This window comes from Amblyraja radiata, chromosome 7 (genome assembly GCF_010909765.2).
Source record: "Amblyraja radiata isolate CabotCenter1 chromosome 7, sAmbRad1.1.pri, whole genome shotgun sequence".
NCBI lineage: Eukaryota > Metazoa > Chordata > Chondrichthyes > Rajiformes > Rajidae > Amblyraja > Amblyraja radiata.
This window is the reverse complement of record NC_045962.1, coordinates 35123618-35149440: the sequence shown is the minus strand read 5'-3', so window position 1 is coordinate 35149440 and position 25823 is coordinate 35123618. Positions and strand designations below refer to the sequence as shown.

Genomic DNA, 25823 nt, shown 5'->3' with positions numbered 1-25823 from the left:
CAGATGACCAAGAAACCCATAATGGTCCTTGGCCGGGGAAGAGGGGACAATGAAGGATGCGAACAGTGGAACTAGTTGGTGGAGGCGGCAAAAAAAGGGAATGCAGGGGTGACTTGATATTACTGTGTTCCCTGGGTAAGAGATGATGCATTCAACTCCTCTATTCCCCTCATGATTTTATACAGCAATTGTGTTCCTCTCCATCCAGAAATGCGTGGAGGAGAATTTCCTAACCTTTTTTCCGACAATTGCCCCTTTATAGTTTGAACGTGTCTCGGAAATCAATTGAAACCATTCTGGTCAGAGTTCTGTCTGAAATCTTTCACAATCCTTTCCATTTTCACCTTGGTCACCTAGCACCCGCCTGCTCGCAAGGCTTTGCTCAAAACATTGCCACGAGGATTTGGCACTTATCTTCTGTGCCACGTTGCCTCGAGTGATTCAATGTCTCTCTTGTTCTTTTGTGACCGGGGCCAGATCCAGTATTTATTAAACCATCTCTTTAAAGCAATACCATTTAATTACACCCTACCCTCGTCGCCATTCCACAACAAGGAGAGATTGAGATGACTTGCCTTATAATTGTCAGAGTCCAGGATTACAATGTGGGAGCGGTGATAATAGTGGAGTTCGGAGTCAGGAGGAGAGCATTGAATCAGGAAAGGTCTTAAATATTGGTTCAGAAGAAACAATGGCTCTCTCTTTGGTTTCATATTAAATGTGATTAAATAAATTATCTAGGTGGTCACTAGTAATACTTAATTTTTAGATCCTTGTTTCAGTGGCGCAGGGATCTGGGTTCGATCATGGCCTTGGGTGCTGTCTGTATTAAATTGGCACGTTCTTCCTGCGACCATGCAGGTTACCTCCGGCTGCTCCGGTTTCCTCCCACTTCCTAAGGGCATCCCAACTGGGATAACATAGAACTAGTGTACAGGATGATCGATGGTCAAAGGGCTGTGTCTCTAAATTAAAACTAAAACTCTTTGGCTTCACATTAAATGTGATTAAATAAACTAACGTGGAGGTCACTAATAATCCCTGATCTTTAGATTCTTGATACAGTGGCACAGCTGGTAAAGCCACTGCCTCACAGCGCCAGAGACCCAGGTTCAATCCTGCCCTCGGCTGCTGTCTATGTGGAGCTTGCACGTTCTCCCTGTGACTATGTGGGTTTCCTCCCACCCTCCAAAAATGTACAGGCTTATAGGTTAAATGCATTGGTAAATTGCCCCTGGTGTTTAGGATGCGTAACTGAGATAACAGAACTAGTGTATGGGTGATCGTTGGTTGGCACGGACGCAGTGGGCCGAAGAGCCTGTTTTCATGTTGTATCTCCAAACTGAACTAAATTTGGTTCAAGCTTCCGAAAGCAACCATCTTGAACCTAACACAATGTACCTCATATTTCGCTTGGGCAGCTTACACACCAGCGGTATGAATATTGACTTCTCTAACTTGCTTTCCCTCTCTCTCCCCATCCCTCCCTCTTCATATTTCTCCGATCAGTCTGACCGTCCCCTATTGCATTGTATCTCTGAAGAGGGGTTTCGGCCCGAAACGTCGCCTATTTCCTTCGCTCCATAGATGCTGCTGCACCCGCTGAGTTTCCCCAGCAATTTTGTGTACCTGCATTGTATCTCTGTTTGCTTTGTCACCTTCTCCTAGCTAACAATGGTCTATTCTACATTTTCCTAGATCTGCATCTCTTTGATCTCTTATGCATCCTTATCTCTGTAAAACCCTCTCCCCTGACCCTCAGACTGAAGAAGGGTCTCGACCCAATACATCACCCATTCCTTCCAGCATCTGCAGTTCCTTCCTACACAATGTATTAGGGCCAGTTATTAGCCTATGTTGGGGACCCACAATTACTTTTGATATGGATAATGGTTGCCTAATTTTCCTTTTGCACAGAAAAAGTGCTGGAGGAACTCAGCTGGTCAAGAACCATCTGTAGAGGGAATGGATAGATGACATTTCAGGTCAGCACCTTTCATCAGACCCTTCAGAGTGTGGAGAAAGGTGTCGAGCCAAAACGTCACCTGTCCATTCCTTCCAGAGAATCTTGACCCACCGTGTTCCTCCAGCACTTTTGTGCTTTGTTTAGTGTAGAGATACAGCACTGATGCAGGCCCTTTGGCCCACCGAGTCCACGCCAACACACACACACACACACACACACACACGCGCACGCACGCACGCGCACACACACACACACACACACACACACATAACAATTAACAATTCAACCAAGCCAATTAGCCTCAAAACCTGTACATCTTTGGGATGTGGGAGGAAGCCGGAGCAGAGGAAATCCATGCAGGTCACAGAGAGATCGTGCAAACTCTATACAGACAGCACCCGTAGTCAGGATCGAACCTGGGTATCTGGTACCATGAGGCAGCAACACTACCACTACGCCACCATACTGCCTTCAAGATTCCAATATTTGCAGTCTCTTGTATATCTCCAAAATAACCTTACTTTTAAGTTACAAAAAAAATAATTCGCCGAATGTGTGAAGAATCCCAAGATAGTCGGGAAAACAACTCTTATAATAACACAAATAAACAAGTGTTATTTTGGGAGCAACGATTTCCAATCCTGAGGATATATTGCTGCCTTTTACTTAATTATATAGATCTCAAACTACACTGAAACTCATCTCATCCTGGTAAACGTCACAATCTATTTTCACCTATGTAATTCAGTGCAGTAAATAGAAAAAATATCTCTCTATTGCCCACAAATTATACTGTTAACCATAAAAGACTCCTTTGTTCACAGTTTCATTTTGACATTTAGAGCGAGTCAGAGGATAAGATGTGTCTATGTTCATGACCATCTTTTTGTGTCTCTTCGTGACCATTCAGAAGCCTGATAATAGAGGGGAAGAAGCTGCTCCTGAGTCTGGTGGTGCACGCTTCAAGCTTCTGTACCTTCTGCTGGACGGGAGCAGGGAGAAGAAGGAATGATCGGAGTGGGACAAATCCATGATTATGTTGGCGGCTTTGACGAGCAAATTATCTCAGAATCAGTGCAACATGAATTGAGTAGATTGATTCCTGGGACAAGGGGATGTTCCAATGATCAAAGGGAGGGAGGGAGACCTATTGGAATTTAGAAGGATAAACTGGAATCCAGCACTGGAGGGCATAGCTACAAGATGAGAGGGGAACATTTTAAGGGAGATGTGCAGGCGTTATTATTTTTAAATACACAGTGGCGGGGGCCTGGAAAGCATTGCCAGGGGTGGTGATGGAGGCAGATACGATAGTGGTGTGCAAGAGGCTTTTAGATAGACACAAAGAAATGCGAATAGAATAGAGGAATATGGATCACGGGCAGGAATGATGAGATCAGTTTAACTTGGCATCAGATTCAGGCCAAATGGCCTGTTCCTGTTCCTGTTCCTGTCCTGTGCTGTGTTCTAAGTTCTATGACTACCGTGTGTGATTGCTAAATTTTAGAACGACCGCTAAATAACCCCGTGGGAGTTAGTTCGCCACAAACTCTCAGGAAGGAACTCCTCAGCATGTTTAGTGAGAGAACAGTGATCATTACATCGCAGCATTGCATGACCCGGACTAGTAATTACAAATAAACAGATATCTGAATCACCAGTGGGTACAGATCTCACGTCACCATCTCCGCTGACAAACCTCTGGCAATGATCTGCATTCTCTTAAACACAAAACTGGGAATCAAAAGTACCATGGAAGTGACATCTCATGTAGATAGGGTGGTCAAAAGGGCTTTAGGCACAGTGACCTTCATCAGTCAGAGTATTGAGTACAGAAGTTGGCAGGTCATGTTGCAGTCATATAAGACATTGGTGAGGACACAGCATCTCTTGCTCAGAGTAGGAGAAATTGAGAACCAGAGGACATGGTTTTAAGGTGATGGGTGGGGGGGGGGGGGGGGGGGGGAGATTTAATAGGGACTTGAGGGGCAGCTTTATTTTTTGCTTTTTTTTTTTTTTTACACAAACATAGAAACATAGAAATTAGGTGCAGGAGTAGGCCATTCGGCCCTTCGAGCCTGCACCGCCATTCAATATGATCATGGCTGATCATCCAACTCAGTATCCCGTACCTGCCTTCTCTCCATACCCTCTGATCCCCTTAGCCACAAGGGCCACATCTAACTCCCTCTTAAATATAGCCAATGAACTGGCCTCGACTACCCTCTGTGGCAGGGAGTTCCAGAGATTCACCACTCTCTGTGTGAAAAAAGTTCTTCTCATCTCGGTTTTAAAGGATTTCCCCCTTATCCTTAAGCTGTGACCCCTTGTCCTGGACTTCCCCAACATCGGGAGCAATCTTCCTGCATCTAGCCTGTCCAACCCCAAAGTGTGGAGTGTGTATGGAACTAACTGCCAGGGGAGGTTGTTGAGCCAGGTACTATCATAATGTTTAAGAACGCTGGGAAGCACAGTTGCGCAGTGGTAGAATTGCTGCCTTACAGTGCTTGCAGCGCCGGAGACCCGAGTTCGACCCCAACTCGGGGGGGCTGTCTGTACGGAGTTTGTACGCTCTCCCCATGACCGTATGGGTTTTCTCCGAGATCCGAGATCATGGAGTTCAGCTGAGTTAGTTTATTATTATCACGTTGTCAGAGATACAGTGAAAGGACAATACGTGATTACAATCATGAAACATTGTGTACAGATAAAGGGAATAACGTTTAGCGCAAGATAAAGTCCAGTAATGTTCGATTAAAGATAGTCCAAGGGTCTCCAATCGGGTAGATGGGATGTCAGGACTGCTCTCTAGTTGGTGATAGGATGGTTCAGTTGCCTGATAACAACTGGGAAGAAACTGTTCCTGAATCTGGAGGTGTGCGTGTTCACATTTCTGTAGATCTTGCCTGATGGGAGAGGGGAGAGGAGGGAGTGACTGGGTTGAGACTCATCCTTAAACAGCTTAGGCAACTTATTGGATGGCGATTTGCCATAGACATCAAAAGCAAGGAAAAATATAGTTGTACTCCAAACCAACTGGAAACAGGGGCTTAGCTTGCATTATGGTTTTATTCCTTGCCTGACACCATTTTAGTTTGGGACCCTTCTTCAGACAGATTGTAGTTGGAGGAATAATGCTGGAAAAGAGAACCAAGGATGGGACAAAGCCAGGCAATAATAGGTGGATATACAAGGAACTGCAGACGCTGGTTTACAAGGTAAGACACAAATTGCGGACGAACTCAGCAGGTCAGGCAACATCGCTGGAGAACATGGATAGGTGACATTTCTGGTCTAAAGAAAGGCCCCAACTAAAAATGTCAAGTAAGCGATAGGTGGAGACAGGCTCACAAGTTATAGGAGTGGGATGAGGCCATTCCGTCCTTTAGTCTACTCTGCCATTCAATCATGGCTGATCTCTGCCTCCTAATCCCATTTTCATGCCTTCTCCCCATAACCCTTGATAACCGTTCTAATCAAGAATTTGTCTATCGCTGCCTTAGGAATATCCACTGACTTGGCCTCCACAGCCCTCTGCGGCAATGAATTCCACAGATTAACGACCCTGGTGAGGTAGTTTTAGGAAAACCTTTAATCAGACCATGCTTGCAGCCGTGAGCTCAGTAGAATGGAACCTGAAAGAAAATAAATACATTTCCAGAAACTATGAAAATCAATTTACATCATTTTTATTTGTCAGGAAACAACATTTTAGCTGCAGGAAAAAATGTGTCCCGAGTTAGATTGGACAAAAGCAATATTTTCCCCATGTAAAAAATCCTCTGTGGAGAGAGAAGAGTCAAACAGCAATCAACTTCATTTTTATTTATAACTCGAGCAAGTGGGACCCGTTGAGCCAATGAATGGACTCGACTTTTGGGTCGGCATCCCCTGGAGGCAATAAATCCTTCCCACATTGGGGGAGGGGGGGTGGGGGCAGTCGGCGCTTCACAGGCCAAAGAATGGACTCGACTTTTGGGGCGGCGTCGGCACTCCCTTGATCCAATCAATCCTTCCCATGTGGAGGTGGGGCAAAAATCTCACTCTCCTTACTCTCCTTGAAGCTACTGATCCCATTATCTCTGTCACCTCTCCCGCCCTCTCCTTTTCCCTACCCTCAGTCACTCACTCCCTCACCTCTCTCCTTTCTCACAATAACATTTCTTCTACTCCCATCCCCCACTCCGTCAACTCTCATAGCTTGTGTATTGGCAGCAGAGATCACATTGTGGTGTCATTGTCGGTTTTCGGAATCTTCACGGCAGCTTGTGTAAATGAGCCCATTGTGATTGGACAACTGTGAGATGCCATTGTGACATCATCACTGGAAGCTGCTAGAAAAGTCTTCCACTCACAGGCAGTTATTATTTTCAAAGTTGGCTTTTTTTAAACTTCAAATATCAATAACTTGTGAAATATAACATCAAATGTGAAGAACCTTGATACTAACAACCACGGGGAAAAAGCTGAGTAAGATTCTGCAAAAATGTTTGTGCTATTGTGTACTGTTTTGGCGTAGTTCCTTGATCTCACATACAGACAGACAAACAAACAAACAAACGACTTTTAATAGTGTATATATAGATAAGGGGAAGGAAATGAAAGAGACTCAAGTGAAGCATTCGATTCCCCAGCACAGATCGGGGAGAGATATTGTAATACACTCACAATTTCTTTCTGAAAACATCAATGAGGAAAATAAATAGAGATCAGTCTACTGGCGTAGTGGTAAAGATGCTGCCAGAGACCATGGCTCGATCCTGACTACGGGTACTGTCTGTACGGAGCTTGTATGTTCTCCCTGTAACCGCGTGTGTTTTTTCCGGGTGCTCCGGTTTCCTTCCACACTCCAAAGATGTATAGGTTTGTAGGTTCATTGGCTTGTGTGAATTGTAAATTGTCCCTGGTGTGTAGGATAGTGCTTGTGTATGGGGTGATCGCTGGTTGGCGTGGACTCGGTGGGCCAAAAGGTCTGTTTCCTCGCTGTATATCTAAAGTGTAAATCAGTCCTAATTAAAGTGGCAGCAGTTCCTCTCTACGGTTTAATGAGAAACCCAGAGACACACGGAACTGCAGATGTTGGAAACATGAGCAAAACACAAATTGCTTGAGGAACTCAGTGGGACAGGCAGCATCTGTGGAAGAAAATGGACAGATAACGTTTTGCATCAGGACCCTTCTTCAGGACCTGACACGAAATATTGTCTGTCCATTCCCTCCACAGATGCTGCCTGACCTACTGAGTTCATCCAGCACTCGAGATTAGTTAATCAGAAGCTAGTTCGGTAGGCGGCGCGACTCTTGTCAGCAGCGGCCTCTGCAGTCCGTCTGCGTTTTTATTATTTTATGTCTATGTTTTTATGTAGTTTTTGTTATTTTTTGTTGGGGTATGTGTGTGGGGGGGTGGGGGTGGTGTGGGGGGGAGGGGGTAACTTTTAAATCTCTCCCTGCACGGGAGACCAGACCTTTTCTTTGTCGGGTCTCCGTTGTCGTTGGGGCTGCAACGAGGAGCGGCCTCCAACAGGAAGACCGGGGGCTGTGGTGCCGACTACTCACCTCACCGTCGCGGAGCTGGCCGAGTCCAGAGCGGGTGGAGCTGTGGTGGACGCTGCTGCGACCCGACCCCCGGAGATTCGGTGGCTGCAACTGCGGGTTTGGCGGACAGTGACACCGGGAGCCCGCGGGTCCCTGGAGGGAGACCGCTTTTCAGGGCTCACGCAACGGCGACTTCTCCCGCCCGAGTTGCGGGGTTGAAGAGCTCCTGGAGCGGGGCCTTACAGCACCGCCCCGCGCGGCTTGGAATGGCTGCGGGTCTCTGCGAGCGCACGCCGGGGGCTCTAACAACAAGACCCGGTGCGCGACCTTGCATCACCCGGCGTGGCTGTAATGGCCACGGGACAATTCGCCATCGCCCGCCGGGGGCTTTGACTTTGACTCTGACATCGGGGGGGGGGGGGGGGTGCAGTGGAGAGAAAAGTTTTTTTGGCCTTCCATCACAGCAATGTGATGGATGTTTATGTAAATTATGCTGTGTCTTGGGTCTATTTGTTTGTAATGTATGGCTGCAGAAACGGCATTTCGTTTGGACCTCAAGGGGTCCAAATGACAATAAATTGAATTGAATTGAATTGAATTGAATTGAACCTACGGAATTCCTTTTTATTAAAAATATCCAAGGACATTGAATTAGTCGAAAAATTACTTTAACCCAAAGCCAATATAGTTTGCGCAAAGGTTTAAAATACATTTTCCAGTTAACAATACCTGACAAAATTCACTGAAGATAGAAACACAAAAAAAAAAAACTGGATTAACTCAGCGGGACAGGCACCATCTCTGGAGGAAGGAATGAGTGACATTTTGGGCCGAGACCCTTCTTCAGACTGGTTAGGGATAAGAGAAACAAGAGATATAGACGATGATGTAGCGAGATAAAGAACAATGAATGAAAGATATGCAAAAAAGTAGTTGGAGAGCAGGAGGAATCACAGAGAGGGAGCAGCGAGAGGGTGTTGCAGAACTCTCGTCGGAGAGAGAAGAATTTCTTCTAGTAGACATACCCTGAGGAGATTTCGCAGTGTAGCAGGCGAAATGCATAGGAAAGATCTGCAGATGCTGGTTTAAACAGAAGATAGACACAAAAAGTTGGAGTAACTCAGCTTTGTGTCTATCTTCGGTTTAAACTAACAAAAAGGGTCCCGACCCAAAATGGCACCAATTCATGTTCTCCAGAGATGCTACCTGACCCGCTGAGTTATTCCAGCACTTTGTGTCTGAATTGTGATTAGCTTTTAAACTTTGAGTATGGTGTTGTATTTTAAAAGAGCCGACATTTTCTTAACTGCATCTTAATTTTGTCACTTTGGTAGTAGATATTTTAGCCGAAGGGCTTGTTTGCAAACTGCTTCTCTAAACTAAACTCATTGTTACAGTCATTCAGAATTCAATGCAGAACCATTAATAAGTTGTGAATTTCTACACATCATTGCAGATACAATTAACTAGAAATATTGAATGAGCATTTTTTATACATAACCATGAAACTGAGTGAAATATGGCCTAATTACTTTGTTCGACAGGCCCACCACTGATTTTCCGGCAAACTTAGTTCCAGAGCCTTTCTAGATTATCCAATTTGCCAGACCAGAGGTTTCGGTCTCCGAGAGGAGTCGAACGGTACCAGAACGGTCCGCCTATGGGAACAGATCTGTGGGCTCCGACTGGGCCGGAGTTCCAGAGCCCCAGCAGCAGGGGACAAATTCGACCCGCCAATCGGCTACGGAAGTCCTGATGAGGTAGAAATCGGCCGGCTCACCCGAAATAGGCGCCATATTTTCAGGGGGACTTCCAGGACTTCAACTGCGCTCGCAATTTAGTCTGGATTAAAGGAGGTGCCCGACAACCAGTTTTCGGAAAATCGGTGATGAACCTGTATTTATAATTACAGTACGGAGGGTCAACTTTTACAATGTATAACATGTCATGTTTAAGATGTCCACATGAAAAGTTCTCATTACCAAGCTAAAACAAGGTCAGGTATTACCATGTAGAAACCAAGAACTGCAGATGCTGGCTTACCAAGGAAAGACACAAAATGCTGGAGTAACTCAGCAGTATCTCGGGACTTTAGACTTTTAGACATACAGCACGGAAACAGGCCGTTTGGCCACCAAGTCCGCGCCGACCGGCAATCCCCATACACTAACATTATGCTACACATTGGGAACAATTTCCAATTTTTACTGAGGCCAATTTACCAACAAACCTGTACGCAGTTTCGTGTTGGAACCTACTTCAGTCTGTTGAAAGATCCCGACCTGAAACGCCACCTATCCATGTTCTCAAGAGATGCTGCCTGGTTCACTGAGTTACTCCAGCACTTTGTGGCTTCTCAGGTGTTAGAATGAACAGCATGTGATGGGAGATTAGAGGGGGCATTATAATCACCCCTCTTATACCCAGTGATGTTGCATTACCTTCCAGGTCTTCTTTTTCAATATGTGTTTTCTGAATACCACACGACCCTCCTCTGTCCACCACTGCTTCTTCATCAGTTCTCTGCAAAAATAGAGCAAATACTTTGTTAATTATCCAGAGAACTATAATTTATCGATCAGGACCTTCTTCTGAAATAACAATATTTAAAACAATTAATAGCTCATAAGATCATGTGATAGGAGTAGAATTGTGCCATTCGGCCCATCAAGTTTACTCCGCCATTCAGTCTTGGCTGATCTATATCTCCCTCCTAACCCCACTCTCCTGCCTTCTCCCCATGACCTCCGACACTTGTACTAATCAAGAATCTATCTATCTCTGCCTTAAATATATCCACTAACTTTGCCTCCACATTCTTGTGGCAAAGAATTCCACAGATTCACCTCTGATTAAAGAAATTCCTCCTCATCTTCTTCCTAAAAGAACGTCTGAGGCTATGACCTACAGTCCTAGACTCTCCCACTAGTGGAAACATCATCTCCACATCCACTCTAAGCCTTTCACTATTCTGTACGTTTCAATGAAGCCCCCCCCCCCATTCTACTAAGCTCAAGCCAATATAGGCCCAGTGCTGTCAAACACACATCGTAAGGTGCACTAATTGGTCCAAAGATTAACTGAATGCAGGGATCCTTGGTTAATCTTACAAAATAGAGAGTGGCAGACACTAACTCCAAGTGCATCACAGCTAATTTAGTTTAGTTTACTATTGTCACATGTACAGCAGAACATTTTTGCTGCATGAAATCCAGCGGAAAGACTATACCAAACCAAACATGTAAGAAGGAACTGCAGATGCTTCTTACACAAGAAGATAGACACAGTCAGCAGGACAGGCAGCATCTCTGGAGAGAAGGACTGGGTGACGTTTCGGGTCGAGACGCTTCTTCTGGGTCTTCTTCTGAAGGGTCTTGACCCGAAACATCACCCATTCCTTCTCTCCAGAGATGCTGTCTGTCCCGCTGAGTTGCTCCAGCTTTGTGTCTATCTTCTATACCAAAAATAGCTCTGATACATCACGATAGAATGCTTGCTATGATGCCCGAGTATAAATTGATGAGAGTCATTGAAGATGAGATGAATTGTCTTGGCCTTCTGAAGTAGAGACATTGGTGAACTTCCTGGGCTGTAGCATCAATACGTTTGGACCAAGACATATTGTTCGCGATAGTTTAGTTTACTGCACGTATACCGGGGTACAATGAAAAGCTTTTGTTGCGTGTTATCCAGTCAGCAGAAAACCTATACATGATTACAATCAAGCCGTCCACGGCGTACAGATACAGGATAAAGGGAATAATGTATAGTGCAAGATAAAGTCCAATTAAAGATAGTCCGAGGATCTCCAATGTACTGACCTCCCACCATTGAAGCGACCTATAGGAGGTGCTGTCTCACAAAGGCAGCCAATATCAAAGATCCACACCACACTGGCCACATACTCCTCTTGCTCCTACCTTTGGGAAGAAGGTACAAGAGCCAGAAATCCAAGTTTCAAGAACAGCCTCTTCCCAGTAACTATCAGGATGTTGAACACTGCACACATTCACCACAGATCTTCTATGGGGGCTGTGCTTTTGGTCGCACTACAGGCTACCAATCTATAAGGATGTTTACGTGGATGTTGCCAGGACTAAAGGGCCTGAGCTATAGGGAGAGGTCGAGCAGGCTAGGACTTTATTCCTTGGAGCGCAGGAAGATGAAGGGTGATCATGTAGAGGTGTACAAAATCATGAGAGAAATCACGGTTATTTTTTAACATGAAAATGTAGTTAAAGTTTATGTTTATTATGGTCATGTGTACCAAGGTATAGTGAAAAGCTTTGTTTTGCATGCGATCCAGCCAGATCAGATAAACCACATATAAATACAATCAAGCCAAACTCAAGTACAATAGGTAGAGCAAAGGGGAAAATATAGAGAGCAGATTGAGTTATAGTTAAGCAGCATGAAAAAGGCCATTCAGTCTAACTTGCCCATGCCAACCAAGATGCCCCATCTATATCTGCCTGCGTTTGGCCCCATAAACCTTTCCTATTCTTGTACCTGACCAAATATATTTTAAATGCTGTTATAATACCTGCCTCAACTAACTCCTCTGGCAGCTCTGTATAAAAAAAGTTCCCCCTCAGGTTCCTATTAAATCTCTCCCCTCTCGCCTTAAACCTATGTCCTACCCCAGTTGTTCTCAGCATTGTAGTGCATCAGTTCCAGAGACAAAGTCTAATGTCCTCTGACCTTGATACATTGCTGAGGGAAAAGTAATATTGTTCTTCCCTCGACACATTTCGCTAGTGCCTAAAAGTCTATTACCTTTAGGGGTTGGCCACTCATATGAAGAAATAGCTTTTCTCTACATAGTGAAAACTTTAAAAACAAATCAGCTGATACTGGGAATCCAAAATAAAAACAAAGTGCAGAAACCACTCCAGCAGTAGCACTTCTTTCCCGCAGGTTGGAACTTGAGGACATAGCTTTAAGGTGTGAGGGGCAATGTTGAAAAGAAGATGTGCAGGGCATGTTTTAATACACAGAGGGTGGTGGGGGCCTGGAATGCACCGCCAGGGGTGGTAGTGGAGGCAGATATGATAGTGGTGTTTAAGCAGCTATTAGATAAGCGCATGGATAGTTTGTTGTCACATGTGCTGAGGTACAGATAAATGCTTTTGTTGTATTCTATCTATCCAGAATGGAAAGACTATGCACGATTACAATCGAGCCATCCACAGTGTACAGATAGAGGATAAAGGGAATAAGATTTAGTGCAAGATAAATGCAGTAAAGTCTGATCAAAGATAATCCAAGGGTCTCCAATGAGGTAGATAGTAAGTCAGCACCACACTCTAGTTGGTGATAGGATGGTTCAGTTGCCTGATAACTGCTGGGAAGAAACTGTCCCTGAATCTGGAGGTACAAAGCTACAAGGACCAGCAAAACGCTTTCTTCATGGTTCTGACTGATATTGAGGCAGGATTTTTGGTTTAAAAGCCAATCGTGCCAACCCATTCCTGACAAATTTAGGTGCCGATAATAACTTTCATAATCAAAGCCAAATATTTACCAGAATTGTTTTGTTTTTTTAATGCCATGACTTGTCGTGACATGTTTAAACTCTGAGAATTTCAGTTTCCAGCCCAACATGCTAATCTTTACACCATTGTAATCTGCCAAGTGAGGTGATAGAAATATGTTCCTGCATTTGAACAAACATTAAAGATAGACACAAAATGCTGGAGTAACTCAGCGGGACAGGCAGCATCACTGGAGAGAAGGAATGGCTGACATTTCGGGTCGAGACCCTTCTTCAGACTGATGTCAGGGGAGTGGGCGGTATAGAGATAAAATGCAATCGGAGATAGTAAGACAAGTCGGAGAACTGGGAAGGGAGAGGGATGGAGAGAGAGGGAAAGCAAGGGCTACTTGAAGTTAGATAAGTCAATGTTCATACCGCTGGGGTTTAAGCTACCCAAGCGAAATATGAGGAGCTGTTCCTCCAATTTGCGCTGGGCCTCACTCTGACAATGAAGGAGGCCCAGGACAGAAAGGTCCGTGTGGGAATGGAAGGAGGAGTTAAAGTGTTGAGCAACTGGGAAATCAAGTAGGCTTAGGCGGACTGAGCGGAGTGCTGGAGTAACTCAGCAGGTCAGGCAGCACCGCTGGAGAAAAGGAATAGGTTACATTTCAGGTCGAAAATTCTTACAAACTTACAAAACTTAAAAAACTTATAGATCTTATAGAAACTTACAAAATTCTTAAGGGGTTGGACAGGCTAGATGCAGGAAGATTATTCCCGATGTTGGGGAAGTCCAGAACTAGGGGTCACAGTTTAAGGATAAGAGGGAAGTCTTTTAGGACCGAGATGAGAAAATCATTTTTTTATACAGAGAGTGGCGAATCTGTGGAATTCTCTGACACAGAAGGTAGTTGAGGCCAGTTCATTGGCTATATTTAAGAGGGAGTTAGATGTGGCCCTTGTGGCTAAAGAGATAAGGGGGTATGGAGAGAAGGCAGGGATGGGATACCGAGTTGGATGATCAGCCATGATCATATCGAATGGCGGTGCAGGCTCGAAGGGCCGAATGGCCTACTCCTGCACCTATTTTCTATGTTTCTGTGAAACCCTTCTTCAGACTGAAAAACTAAGATGCTGCCTGACCCACGAGGTTCCTGCTTGAATATCTGATGGAAAAATGATGAAAAGAGCATAGATGTCACTGGGCTTTGTAGCTTACTGTTTCTATACTGATTTAAAAACCAAGATGATCAAAATTCAAATCCCATGTGACAAATCCTGAAATGGCCTTGAAAAACTTGTCCCATCCACATGCTTCCTTTTCTGTTATAGGAAGGAACTGCAGATGCTGGTTTAAACCGAAGATAGACACAAAATGCTGGAGTAACTCAGCAGGACAGGCAGCATCTCTGGATAGAAGGAATGGGTGACGATTTGGAATGAAACCCTTCTTCAATCTGAACAAGGGTCTCCATCCGAAACATCACCCATTCTTTCTCTCCAGAGATGCTGCCTGTTTCACTGTGTTACTCCAGCATTTTGCTTCTCTTTCTGGCTCATTTCTCTATCTTTGTCACAACAGGTAATTATTTTTAGCACTCCGCAGCATATCCACAAATAGGCTTTGTACCATAATAATATGGCTTTTCTAAAGTTGTCCAGGATCACTAAAGGAGGAATACAAAGATCAAAATAATAAATTGGTTTCTAGGTTCATTGGCTTTAGTTGTAAAATTATCCCCAGTGTGCAGGATAGTGCTAGTGTGCAGGGTGTTCGCTGGTAGGCTGTAGGTTATCGTGCTGTATCTCTAAAGTAAATTACTTCCATAAGTTTACTAAAAATAAGCGTTCAGCGTGAAATAATGAGCAAAGCTTCAGAGAAAATAAATTCTTAAGGCCCAAATTTGACTGCTGTGCAGAGACACAGAAGAATTTAACCAAACTCAAGCCAGGCAACATCCCAATAACAAGTTACCAACTATCTATCAACGTTATGTTCAGTTCCCTGGACGGCACAGTGGCGCAGCGGTAGATTTACTGCCTTACAGCACCAGGGACATGGGTTCCATTGTGACCTCTGATGCTGTCTGTACGGAGTTTGGACGTTCTTCCTGTGACTGCGTGGGTTTACTCCGGCTGCTCCGGTTTCCTCCCACACATACAAGTTTGTAGGTGACGGCTTCTGTAAATTGTAAATTGTCCCCAGTATGTTGGGTAGTACTAGTGTACAGGGTGAACGCTGGTCAGCATGGTCTAAGGGGGCCGAAGGGCCTGTTTCCACACAGTATCTCAAAAGACTAAAATAAGCAACAATGTGGTTAAAGTCAGTCATGAAATTCACAAGAGTATTAGTCAAGATAGCAAATCTCAATCTTCTCAGGAAGTAAAGGCAATGGATTGCTGCGCTTAGAACAGTACAGCACAGGTACAGCCCCTTCTGCCCACAATGTCTGTAACGAACATGATGCCAAAACCAACCCTTATCTGCCTGCATGTGATCCATATCCATGTGCCTATCCAAAAGCCCCTTAATTACAACAATTATATCTGCTTCCACCACCCCCGACAGCATGTTCCATGCATCCACCACCCTCTGTGTGTAAAATAAAACTTGCCCCGCACATCTTTAAACTTTGTCCATCTAACCTTAAAGCTATGCCCTCTAGTTTCTGATATTTCCATCCTGAGAAAAAGGTTCTGACCTCTCATAATTGTATCTACTTCAAGTAGGTCTCTCCTCAACCTCCGGCGTTCCACAGAAAACAATCCAAGTCTGCCTCAAGAAGGCAGCATCCATCATCTAGGATTCCTACCATCTGGGTCACACCTTCATCTCTCTGCTACTGTCAGACGGGAGGTACAGAAGCGTCAAGTGCCACACCACCAGGTTCAGGAACAGCCACTTTCCTACAACCCTCAGGTTCTTGAACAACCTGCACAACCCTAATCCTACCTCAACAAAAAACAATACAGATCTCTTGTAAAACTAAGAACTTGTTTTTAGGTATGTGTTTGCGCCACAGAAAGCATTTCATCAGGATGCATCACAGCATAGTTTGGGAATAGTTCTATCCAAGACCGCAAGGAATTGCAGAGAATTGTGGACGCAGCCCAAACTATCACACAAACCGACCTCCCTTCCATTTATTGCACCCACACTTCACACTGCTTTGGCAAGGCCACCAGCATAATCAAGGACGAGTCTCACCCTGTACACTCCTTCTCCCCTCCCCATCAGGCAAGAGGTACAGAAGTGTGAAAACACATACCTCCAAATTCAGGGACAGTTTCTTCCCAGTTGTTATCATGAAACTGAAGTATCCTATCAACAACTAGAGAGCAATCCTGAGCTACCATCTACCCCACTGGAAATCCCCAGACGATCTTTACTCGGACTTTATCTTGCACTAAACGTTATCCCGTCCTCTATCTGTACACTGCGGACAGCTTGATTGTAATCATGTACAGTCTTTCCGCCATTTGGATAGCACATAAGGAACATTTTTCACTGTACCTCAGTACGTTTGACAAGTAACTAAACTAAATACCAAATGCTAATGTCAAGAAAGTCAAGAAAGAAAGAAATGCCATATGTCCCAAAGGATGGTTCAGTTGCCTGATGACTGAATAATTAAATTCTTACTTGTGGCAGCACAACAGAATGCAACAATGTATACACATATATGCACACACACACATATGTACACACCCACACACAAAAACACATACATATATACACACACACACACATAAAACATGGAGGTTGTAGAGTTTAATAGCCTGATGGCTGTAATGAAGCTGTGCCTGCTCATGAACGTTGCAGCTTAACCTTGGGTTTTTTCCTGCAGTCTTTGCTCTTTTAGAATTTTGTGCGATTTATGTCTATGTATAATTGATGTTTTGATGTGTTGTCTGAGTCTTTGTGCCTGCGATGCTGCTGCAAGATTTCCATTGCTTCTGGACTTCGTCGTACTTGTGCAGACGTCAAGAAACTTGAACTTACAGTCGTCACAGAGAGATTTTTGCTTGCTGATTTCAGGGCCCTGGCAAAAACAGGAATTAAATTTAAGCAGCTTTTGTTGAATGCAGAATGTGAATGATCCATTTACGCAACTGTGGACGACAAATATCTCCAGCTCTGGTATGAAAGGAGCCAGACACAAACATCTGTGGCCATGGTTACCTTAACAGACACTAGCAAAGTGGTTTTCACCCCATTCAAACGTTGCACTAGCGGCTGCAACATTCAGCAATTTTTAGTGAAAACATTCTTAATGAACCGTTGTCCAGCTGGGAGAAGTCCTTCCTTCACACACAACAAAAGCTATGGCCTGCTATTGAGAGCACTTCATCTTTCCCTTTAGATTCACAGGCCCTTCAGCCCAATGTGTCCATGCCGACCATGAAGCCTAATCTAAGTTAGGCTTGTTTACCCGTGATAGACACCAAATGCTGGAGTACAGTAACTCAGCAGGTCAGGCAGCATCTCTGGAGAACATGGATAGGTGACGTTTCAGGTCAGGAACCATCTTCAGATTTGTTTGGCCCATATCCCTCCATATTTCCTTTAAATGGTGTTACTGCACCAGCTTCAACCACCTCCTCTGGCAGATCATTCCTTATCCCCACGACCCACTATGTGACAGTTGCCCCTCAAGTTCCTATCAAAATTTCCCCTCTCATCATTAACTTAAGCCCTCTGGTTCTTGATTCCACTACTCTAGGAAAAAGACTGTGCATTCACCCCGTCTATTCCCCTCATGACGTTATACACATCTATAAGCTCACCTCTCAGCCTCCTGCACTGCAAGGAATAAAGTTGCAGCCTGTGCAACCTCTAGGTTTAGGTTTGTTATTGTCACGGTACCGAGGTTTTTTTTATTGTGCGCTATCCAGTCAGCGGAAAGACTACGTTCAGCTCTTTTGTCCACGATAGATGGTACCTGACAAAGCGGCAGTGGTGAAAAAAATAAAATCACACAACAGAAAAGTGAGCAGGTGAGTTGCCAGTAAACCCATTGGACAACACTCTGACCATCACTTTGATGGAGATTGAGAGTGTGATTACAGGTTAGAAGACTTCACTACATGCTCTTCCTATAGGCCCAATAGAGGATGCTTCCACTAGTTGGAGAGTCTTGGACTAGAAATCATAGCCTTAGAATCGAAGGACATTCTTTTAGGAAGGAGATGAGGATAAATGTCTTTAGTCAGAGGGTGGTGAATCTGTGGAATTATTTGCCAAAGAAGGATGCAGAGGCCAAGTCAGTGGATATTTTTTTAAGGCAGAGATAGATAGATTTTTGATTAGTAGTCAGAGGCTATGGAGAGAAGGCAGGAGAATGGGGTTAGGAGGGAGAGATAGATCAGCCATGATTGATGGCAGAGTAGACTTGCTGGGCCGAATGGCCTAAGTCTACTCCTATCACTTATGACCAATACACGATAATCATATATTTTTTTTAAACTGTGGATGCTGATTAATTCACAAATGGGCACAAAGTGCAGGATTAACTCAGCGGGTCAGGCAGCATCTTTGGAGAACATGGATAGGTGACGTTTCAGGTCGGGACCCTTCTTCAGACTCAGGCATTAGATAATTGTGCACCTCAAATGAAAGAGTGGATCAAATTTCTAAAACTGCATGGATAGGAAAGGTTGATAGGAAATTGTGAACGCAGCCCAGACCATCACACAAACCAACCTCCTTTCCATTGACTTCATGCTGCCTCGGTCGGACCAGTCTAACCCTCTCCCTCTTCTCCTGTCTCCCATCAGGTAAGAGGTACAGATGTGTGAAAACACACACCTTTTGATTCAGGGATAGTTTCTTCCCAGCTGTTATCAGGCAACTGAGCCATCCTACCAACAACTAGAGAGTGGTCCTGACCTCCCATCTACCTCATTGGAGAACCTTGGACTATCTTTAATTGGACTTACCTTGCACTATATGTTATTCTGGATGCTATATGCTATTATGTCTGGACCTCATGTCCGTAATAAAGTTTATTATCATTATTATTATTATTATTATTCCCTTTATCCTCAATCTGTGCATGAAGGACACCTTGACTGTAATCATGTATAGTCTTTCCACTGACTGGATAGCATGCAACAAAAAAGAGCTTTTCACTGTACCTCGGTACATGTGATGATAGACTAGGGCCAGATAAGGGCCAAATGCAGGGACCATGTTAGATGGAGCATCTTGGTTTCATGGGTGAGTTGGGCCAAAGGGCCTGTTCATGTGACACTCACTATTCTCGAGCATTAGTTCTGTGTTCATGATCAATTCAAATCAGCAACATTAATTTGCCCCATGGACAAATATCAATGTTGGCAATCTAATCTCTAGGCAACAATCCTCCAATAGTCTAGTGTCAGATGGCTGTAAGTAGGGCAGTAAATGTACATCTTCAGGCTACTCTGCAAACAATGAAAAAAAGCATTCACAGAACACAATTGATTTGGATGTACAATGACGTTACAAATGTCAACTGCGGTTAGCTTTAATGAGTTGATGACAAGCTCTGTGGATGTGTAGGGCATGAGCAAAGACAGCCTGGTTTACGGATCTTGATGAAGATTTTCAATCTGATGCAATGTTGATGTTAATGCTACAGGATTCCGACCCAAAACATCAAAGCTTTTCACAAAAAATAAATAAAATCAAGAGCGTGTTTTAAAAAAAATCATGGCCTCTGCACAAAAGTGCAGATGCTGGAAATCTAAAATAACAGAAAATTCTGGAAATACTCAGGTTGCGTCGGCCAAAAGCAAAACTTGGTCTGTGAGCATGTGGTGTTGTTTAATGTATGAAGCCTTGCCTGAGAAAAGGTTAATGTTTAAGAAACATTTAGACAGGTACATGGATAGGACCAGTTTAGAGGGATAAGGGCCAAATGCAGGCAGGTGGGATGAGTGTAGCTGGACATGTTGGCCAGTGGTGGCAGGATGGGCCAAAGGGCCTGTTTCCATGCTGTATGACGCTAAAAAGTGTGCGCTTCATGTATAACAATTGCAAGTGGCTTCAAATAGGTTTTTTAGTTCTGGAAAAATCCAGCATCCCTTCCTCATTTTGAATGTTTGCGTGGAGGAACAACAGACTAAGGACCTGTGGTTCACCCAATACAGTACTGAAGACACAAGACACTGCAGATGTTGGCATCTTGAGCACAAAACAATCCAATGTGCTGGCGGAACACAGCAGGTCAGGCAGCATCCATGGAGGCAATGGACAGACCATTTTAATCAATGCCACCAGCATAATCAAGGAGCAGTCTCAACTCAGTTACTCCCTTTTCTCCCCTCTCCCATCAGGCAAAAGGTACAGAAGTGTGAAAACGCACACCTCCAGATTTAGGGACAGTTTCTTCCCAACTGTTAGCAGGCAACTGAATTGTCTTACCGACAACTAGAGAACTGTCCTGATCTCCCATCTAACTCATTTGGAGACCCTTGGGACTATCTCTAATCAGACTTTACTGGACTTTATCTTGCACTAAACATTATTCTTTTTATCATGCTTCTGTACACTGTAAATGGCTTGATTGTAATCATGTATAGTCTTTCTGCTGACAGGATAGCACGCAATAAAAAAGCTTTTCACTGTTCCTCGGTACACATGACAATAAACTAAACTAAAGGAGAAGTTTTGCGTCTTGATCCTGCAGCGCCAACATGGAGAACTACTCCACTTGGTCAGCGAGATGTCACTGCATTGTGAAGCCACAGGGTTCCAGTTAAACAAGGGACTGGCAGGAACTCCAAGCCGAGAGAATCCTTCCCTGCGTAGGATGCAGCAACAACCTTCCTACATATCAATCAACCTAAAGCAGCAGAGAGAAGGTTGCTCTCAAGTGGCGGTTCATCCCACCCCGTGCATTCCTTCTTCTCCCAGCTCCCATCCAGCAGAAGGTACAGAAGCCTGAAACCACGCACCACCAGACTCAGGAACAGTTTCTTCCCCTCTGTTATCAGGCTTCTGAACGGTACCTCCATAAGTTAGGGTACTGTCCAATTAACCTCCACCCCACTGCGGACACCGGACTTTGTCGATTGAACTAATGTGCTATATTGTTGAACTATATTCTATTTGATCCATCTTACCAACAACTAGAGAGCTGTCTTGATCTCCCATCTAACTCCCTGGAGACCCTTGGGACAATCTCTAATCGGACTCTCGTGGACTTTATCTTGCACTAAACATTATTCCCTTTATCATGCATCTGGACACTGCAGATGGCTTGATTGTACTCGTGTATAGTCTTTCCGCTGACGGGATAGAATATAACCATATTCTACACTGTATCTTCCCCTTTGCCCTACCTATTGTACTAGAGTTTGCCATTGTATTTATGTATGGCATATCTGATCTGTTTGGATTGCATGCAAAACAAAGCTTTTCACTGTATCTCTGTACACAGGACAATAAGAAATAAACCTAATCTGTTTTAGAGCCACAAGTCAACTTTGCATAGGCCATGTTTGGAATATTGCTTGCAGTTCTGGTCACCCCATTACAGGAAGGATGCTGTGGCTATGGAGAAGGTGCAGAGAAGGTTTACCAGAATGAGCAGGATGAGCAGGCATTAGCTACAAGGAGATGTTGGTTTGTTTTCTCTGGAATGCCGGAGATTGAGGGAGCCCTGTTAGATGAATATAAAATTATGAGAGGGTTGTTTTACTGATCGAAAGTACATAAAAATATGAGGGGCATCAATAGAGGAGGCAATCAGAACCCTTTTCCCCAGGGTGTGAATACCAGGCTCCTCCTTTTTCCTTCCTTCTCCCCGCCACCCCCTATCAGTCTGAAGAAGGGTTTCGGCCCGAAATATTGCCCATTTCCTTCGCTCCATAGATGCTGCTGCACCCGCTGAGTTTCTCCAGCATTTTTGTGTACCTGTGAATATCAAAGACCAGAGGGCATACCTTTAAAGGGGAGAGGGGCTGTGTTTAAAAAAATAATAAACACAGAGTGTAGTGGGTGCCTGGAATGCATTGTCAGGGGTGGTGATGGAGGCAGATATGAGAATCGCATTACAGAGGCTTTTAGACAGGCACATGGATATGCAGGAAAAGGAGGGATATGGATCACGTGCAGGCAGAGGAGACAAGTTTAACTTGGCATCATGTTCGGCACAGACATTGTGGGCTGAAGGGAATGTTCTATGCTGTACTGTCCTGTTCTATGTTCCATGTTCAGCCTGGAAATTCAGCCTCAATGCCAAAGTGCAGAAAATTAGTACGTCAAGCTGAAAATATCGAATAGGTGTTACTAAACAGTGATCTTTAATGCAGTATTTGAAGCAAATTTATTTCACTTACGTTCATGCCAGATGAATACATTAGCTAAAATGTCAAAATAATTTAAATTGCTAAAATTAAACATATAACCAAATTAATGTACAGTCTTCCATAGTGGTTCAGCTTGAACAGACGAATGGTTGACTCACTGATCGAAGAACTATCTCAACCCTAGTTTAGCCATGGATGCCATTAGCTCAAATATCAATTTTTATTTGATCATCATCATCTGGTTGACTAGGGATCTGTGTTGGGTCCACTGTTGTTTGTCATGTACATCAATGATCTGGACGATGGTGTGGTAAATTGGATTAGTAAGTATGCAGATGATACTAAGATAGGTGGGGTTGTGGATAATGAAGTAGATTTTCAAAGTCTACAGAGAGATTTATGCCAGTTGGAAGAGTGGACTGAAAGATGGCAGATGGAGTTTAATGCTGATAAGTGTGAGGTGCTACATCTTGGCAGCACAAATCAAAATAGGACGTACATGGTAAATGGTAGGGAATTGAAGAATGCAGGTGAACAGAGGGATCGGGGAATAACTGTGCACAGTTCCCTGAAAGTGGAATCTCATGTAGATAGGGTGGTAAAGAAAGCTTTTGGTGTGCTGGCCTTTATAAATCAGAGCATTGAGTATAGAAGTTGGGATGTAATGTTAAAATTGTACAAGGCATTGGTGAGGCCAATTCTGGAGTATGGGGTACAATTTTGGTCGCCTAATTATAGGAAGGATGTCAACAAAATAGAGAGAGTACAGAGGAGATTTACTAGAATGTTGCCTGGGTTTCAGCAACTAAATCACAGAGAAAGGTTGAACAAGATAGGGCTTTATTCTTTGGAGCGCAGAAGGTTAAGGGGGGACGATAGAGGTTTTTAAAATGATGAGAGGGATAGACAGAGTTGACGTGGATAAGCTTTTCCCACTGAGAGTAGGGAAGATTCAAACAAGGGGACATGACTTGAGAATTAAGGGACAGAAGTTTAGGGGTAACATGAGGGGGAACTTCTTTACTCAGAGAGTGGTGGCTGTGTGGAATGAGCTTCCAGTGAAGGTGGTGGAGGCAGGTTCGTTTTTATCATTTAAAAATAAATTGGATAGTTATATGGACGGGAAAGGAATGGAGGGTTATGGTCTGAGCGCAGGTATATGGGACTAGGGGAGAATACGTGTTCGGCATGGACTAGAAGGGTCGAGATGGTCTGTTTCCGTGCTGTAATTGTTATATGGTTATATGGTTATTATATGGTTTGTCCACACTGTTTGATTAAAATTCACATACTCTCTACGCTTTGTGAACTCATGCATTTACACAGCTGGTCTGAAATAGTTTGGTTTAGAGATACAGGGTGGAAACGTGCCCTTCGGCCCACCAAGTGCGCACCGACCAGCGATTCCCACACATTAAGGGGAAATCATGCTTCACTAATCTTCTGGAATTTTGAGGATGTAACAAGTAGAATGGAAGGAATGTGGCCCTTGTGGCTAAAGGGATCAGGGGGTATGGAGAGAAGGCAGGTACAGGATACCGAGTTGGATGATCAGCCATGATCATATTGAATGGCGGTGCAGGCTCGAAGGGCCGAATGGCCTACTCCTGCACCTATTTTCTATGTTTCTATGTCTATAAGGGAGAACCAGTGGATGTGGTGTATCTGGACTTTCAAAAAGCCTTTGACAAGGTCCCACACAAGAGATTACTGTTCAAAATGAGAGCACGTAGTATTAGCGGTAGGGTATTGACATGGATAGAGAACTGGTTGGCAGAGGGGAAACAAAGAGTAGGAGTTAACAGGTCCTTTTCAGAATGGCAGGCAGTGACTGATGGAGTGCCTCAAGGCTCGGTGCCGGGGCCCCAGTTATTTACAATATATATTAACGATTTAGATGAGGAAATTAAATGTGACATCTCCAAGTTTGTGGATGCCACAAAGCTGCGTGGCAGTGCGAGCTGCGAGGAGGATGCTATGAGGCTGCAGGGTGACTTGGATAGGTTGGGTGCATGGCAGATGCAGTATAAGGTGGATAAATGAGGTTATCCACATTGATGGAAAAACCAGGAAGGCAGATTATTATCTGAATGGTGTCAGATTAGGAAAAGGGGAGGTGCAATGAGGCTTGGGGGTGCTTGTACATCAGTCACTGAAAGTAACATGCAGGTACAGCAGGTAGTGAAGAAAGCTACTGGCATGTTGGTCTTCAATGCGAGAATATTTGAGTTTAGGAGCAAGGAGGTCCTACTGCAGTTGTACAGGGCCCTGGTGAGATCGCAATTGGAGTTTTGGTGTCCTAATTTGCGGAAGCACATTATTGCTTTTCCCAATGTTGGGAGAGTCCACAACCAGGGGTCACTTTTTAAGAATAAGGTGTAGGCCATTTAGGACTGAGATGAGGAAAAACGTTTTCACCCAGAGAGTTGTGAATCTGTGGAATTCTCTGCCACAGAAGGCAGTGGAGGCCAATTCACTGGATTTTTTTCCAAGAAGGAGCTTGATTTAGCTCTTTGGGCTAAAGGAATCAAGGGATATGGGGGGAAAAGCAGGAGCCATGTACTGATTTTAGATGATCAGCCAAGATCATGGCGGTGCTGGCTTGAAGGGCCGAATGGCCTACTCCTGAACCTATTTTTCGATGTTTCTATGTTCTATTAACACTATCCCACACACACTAGGGACAATTTACACATACAACAAGCCAATTAACCTACAAACTGTACGTCTTTGGAGTGCGGGAGGAAACCAAAGATCTCGGAGAAAACCCATGCATTCTCGGGAAGACAAGTACCCATAGTCGGGATCGAACTGTGTGCCCAGCGCTGCAAGGCAGCATCTCTACTGCTGTGCAATATGATCAGCCATGATCATATTGAATGGTGGTGCAGGCTCGAAGGGCCAAATGGCCGACTCCTGCACCTATTTTCTATGTTTCTATGTGCCACCGTGGCCGTAGTCGCAAAGTTTGTTTTATTCATTATAATAGTTTTATTAGTGGTGGTAGTAAACAGCTAGAATCCAAATTAAACTAAAGTTAAACAGTTTAACTAAAGTTCATACAGACAATAGAAACTATAAATGATGTATTTGGGCCCTTAGACCATTTGTATACGATTCAGTCCTTCCCGCCGCCACCGCTGAGGGCACAGGTTTAAGGAGAGAGGGGGGGGATTTAACAAGGATCTCAGGGGCAACTATTTCACTTAGAAGGTAGCCCGTATCTGTAACTCAGCGGGTCACACAGCATCTCTGGAGAACATGGATAGGTTACATTTCAGATCAGTCTGAACAAGACTCCCAACCCAAAATGTCACCTATCCATGTTCTCCAGAGATGCTGCCTGACCCGCGGAATTACTCCAGAAATGGTTGTCCTTTTGCGTGTTGACCAGCATCTACAGTTGTTTGTTTCAAACTCTTGTAGCCACACCAGTAATAAGGTTCTGACTGTCAACCCTACAATTGTTTTGTTTCTCACAAAATAATTCTTTCAGCACTTGTTGGCAGTAGAAAGCAAAGTCTGAACCTCTAGAAATTAAATTGGTGG

At 44.2% G+C, this 25823-nt stretch overlaps 1 protein-coding gene across 3 annotated transcripts in view; it reads right to left on the bottom strand.

Moving 5' to 3' along the window:
• The window catches only part of slc4a10 (solute carrier family 4 member 10), a 136168-nt gene that overhangs the window by 100197 nt on the left and 10148 nt on the right, over positions 1–25823 (bottom strand). For all 3 annotated transcript variants that reach the window (XM_033024154.1, XM_033024152.1, XM_033024153.1), the window contains exon 2: positions 9943–10024. In XM_033024154.1, the coding sequence (XP_032880045.1) occupies positions 9943–10024 (82 nt within the window). The remainder of the gene's footprint in view (positions 1–9942; positions 10025–25823) is intronic.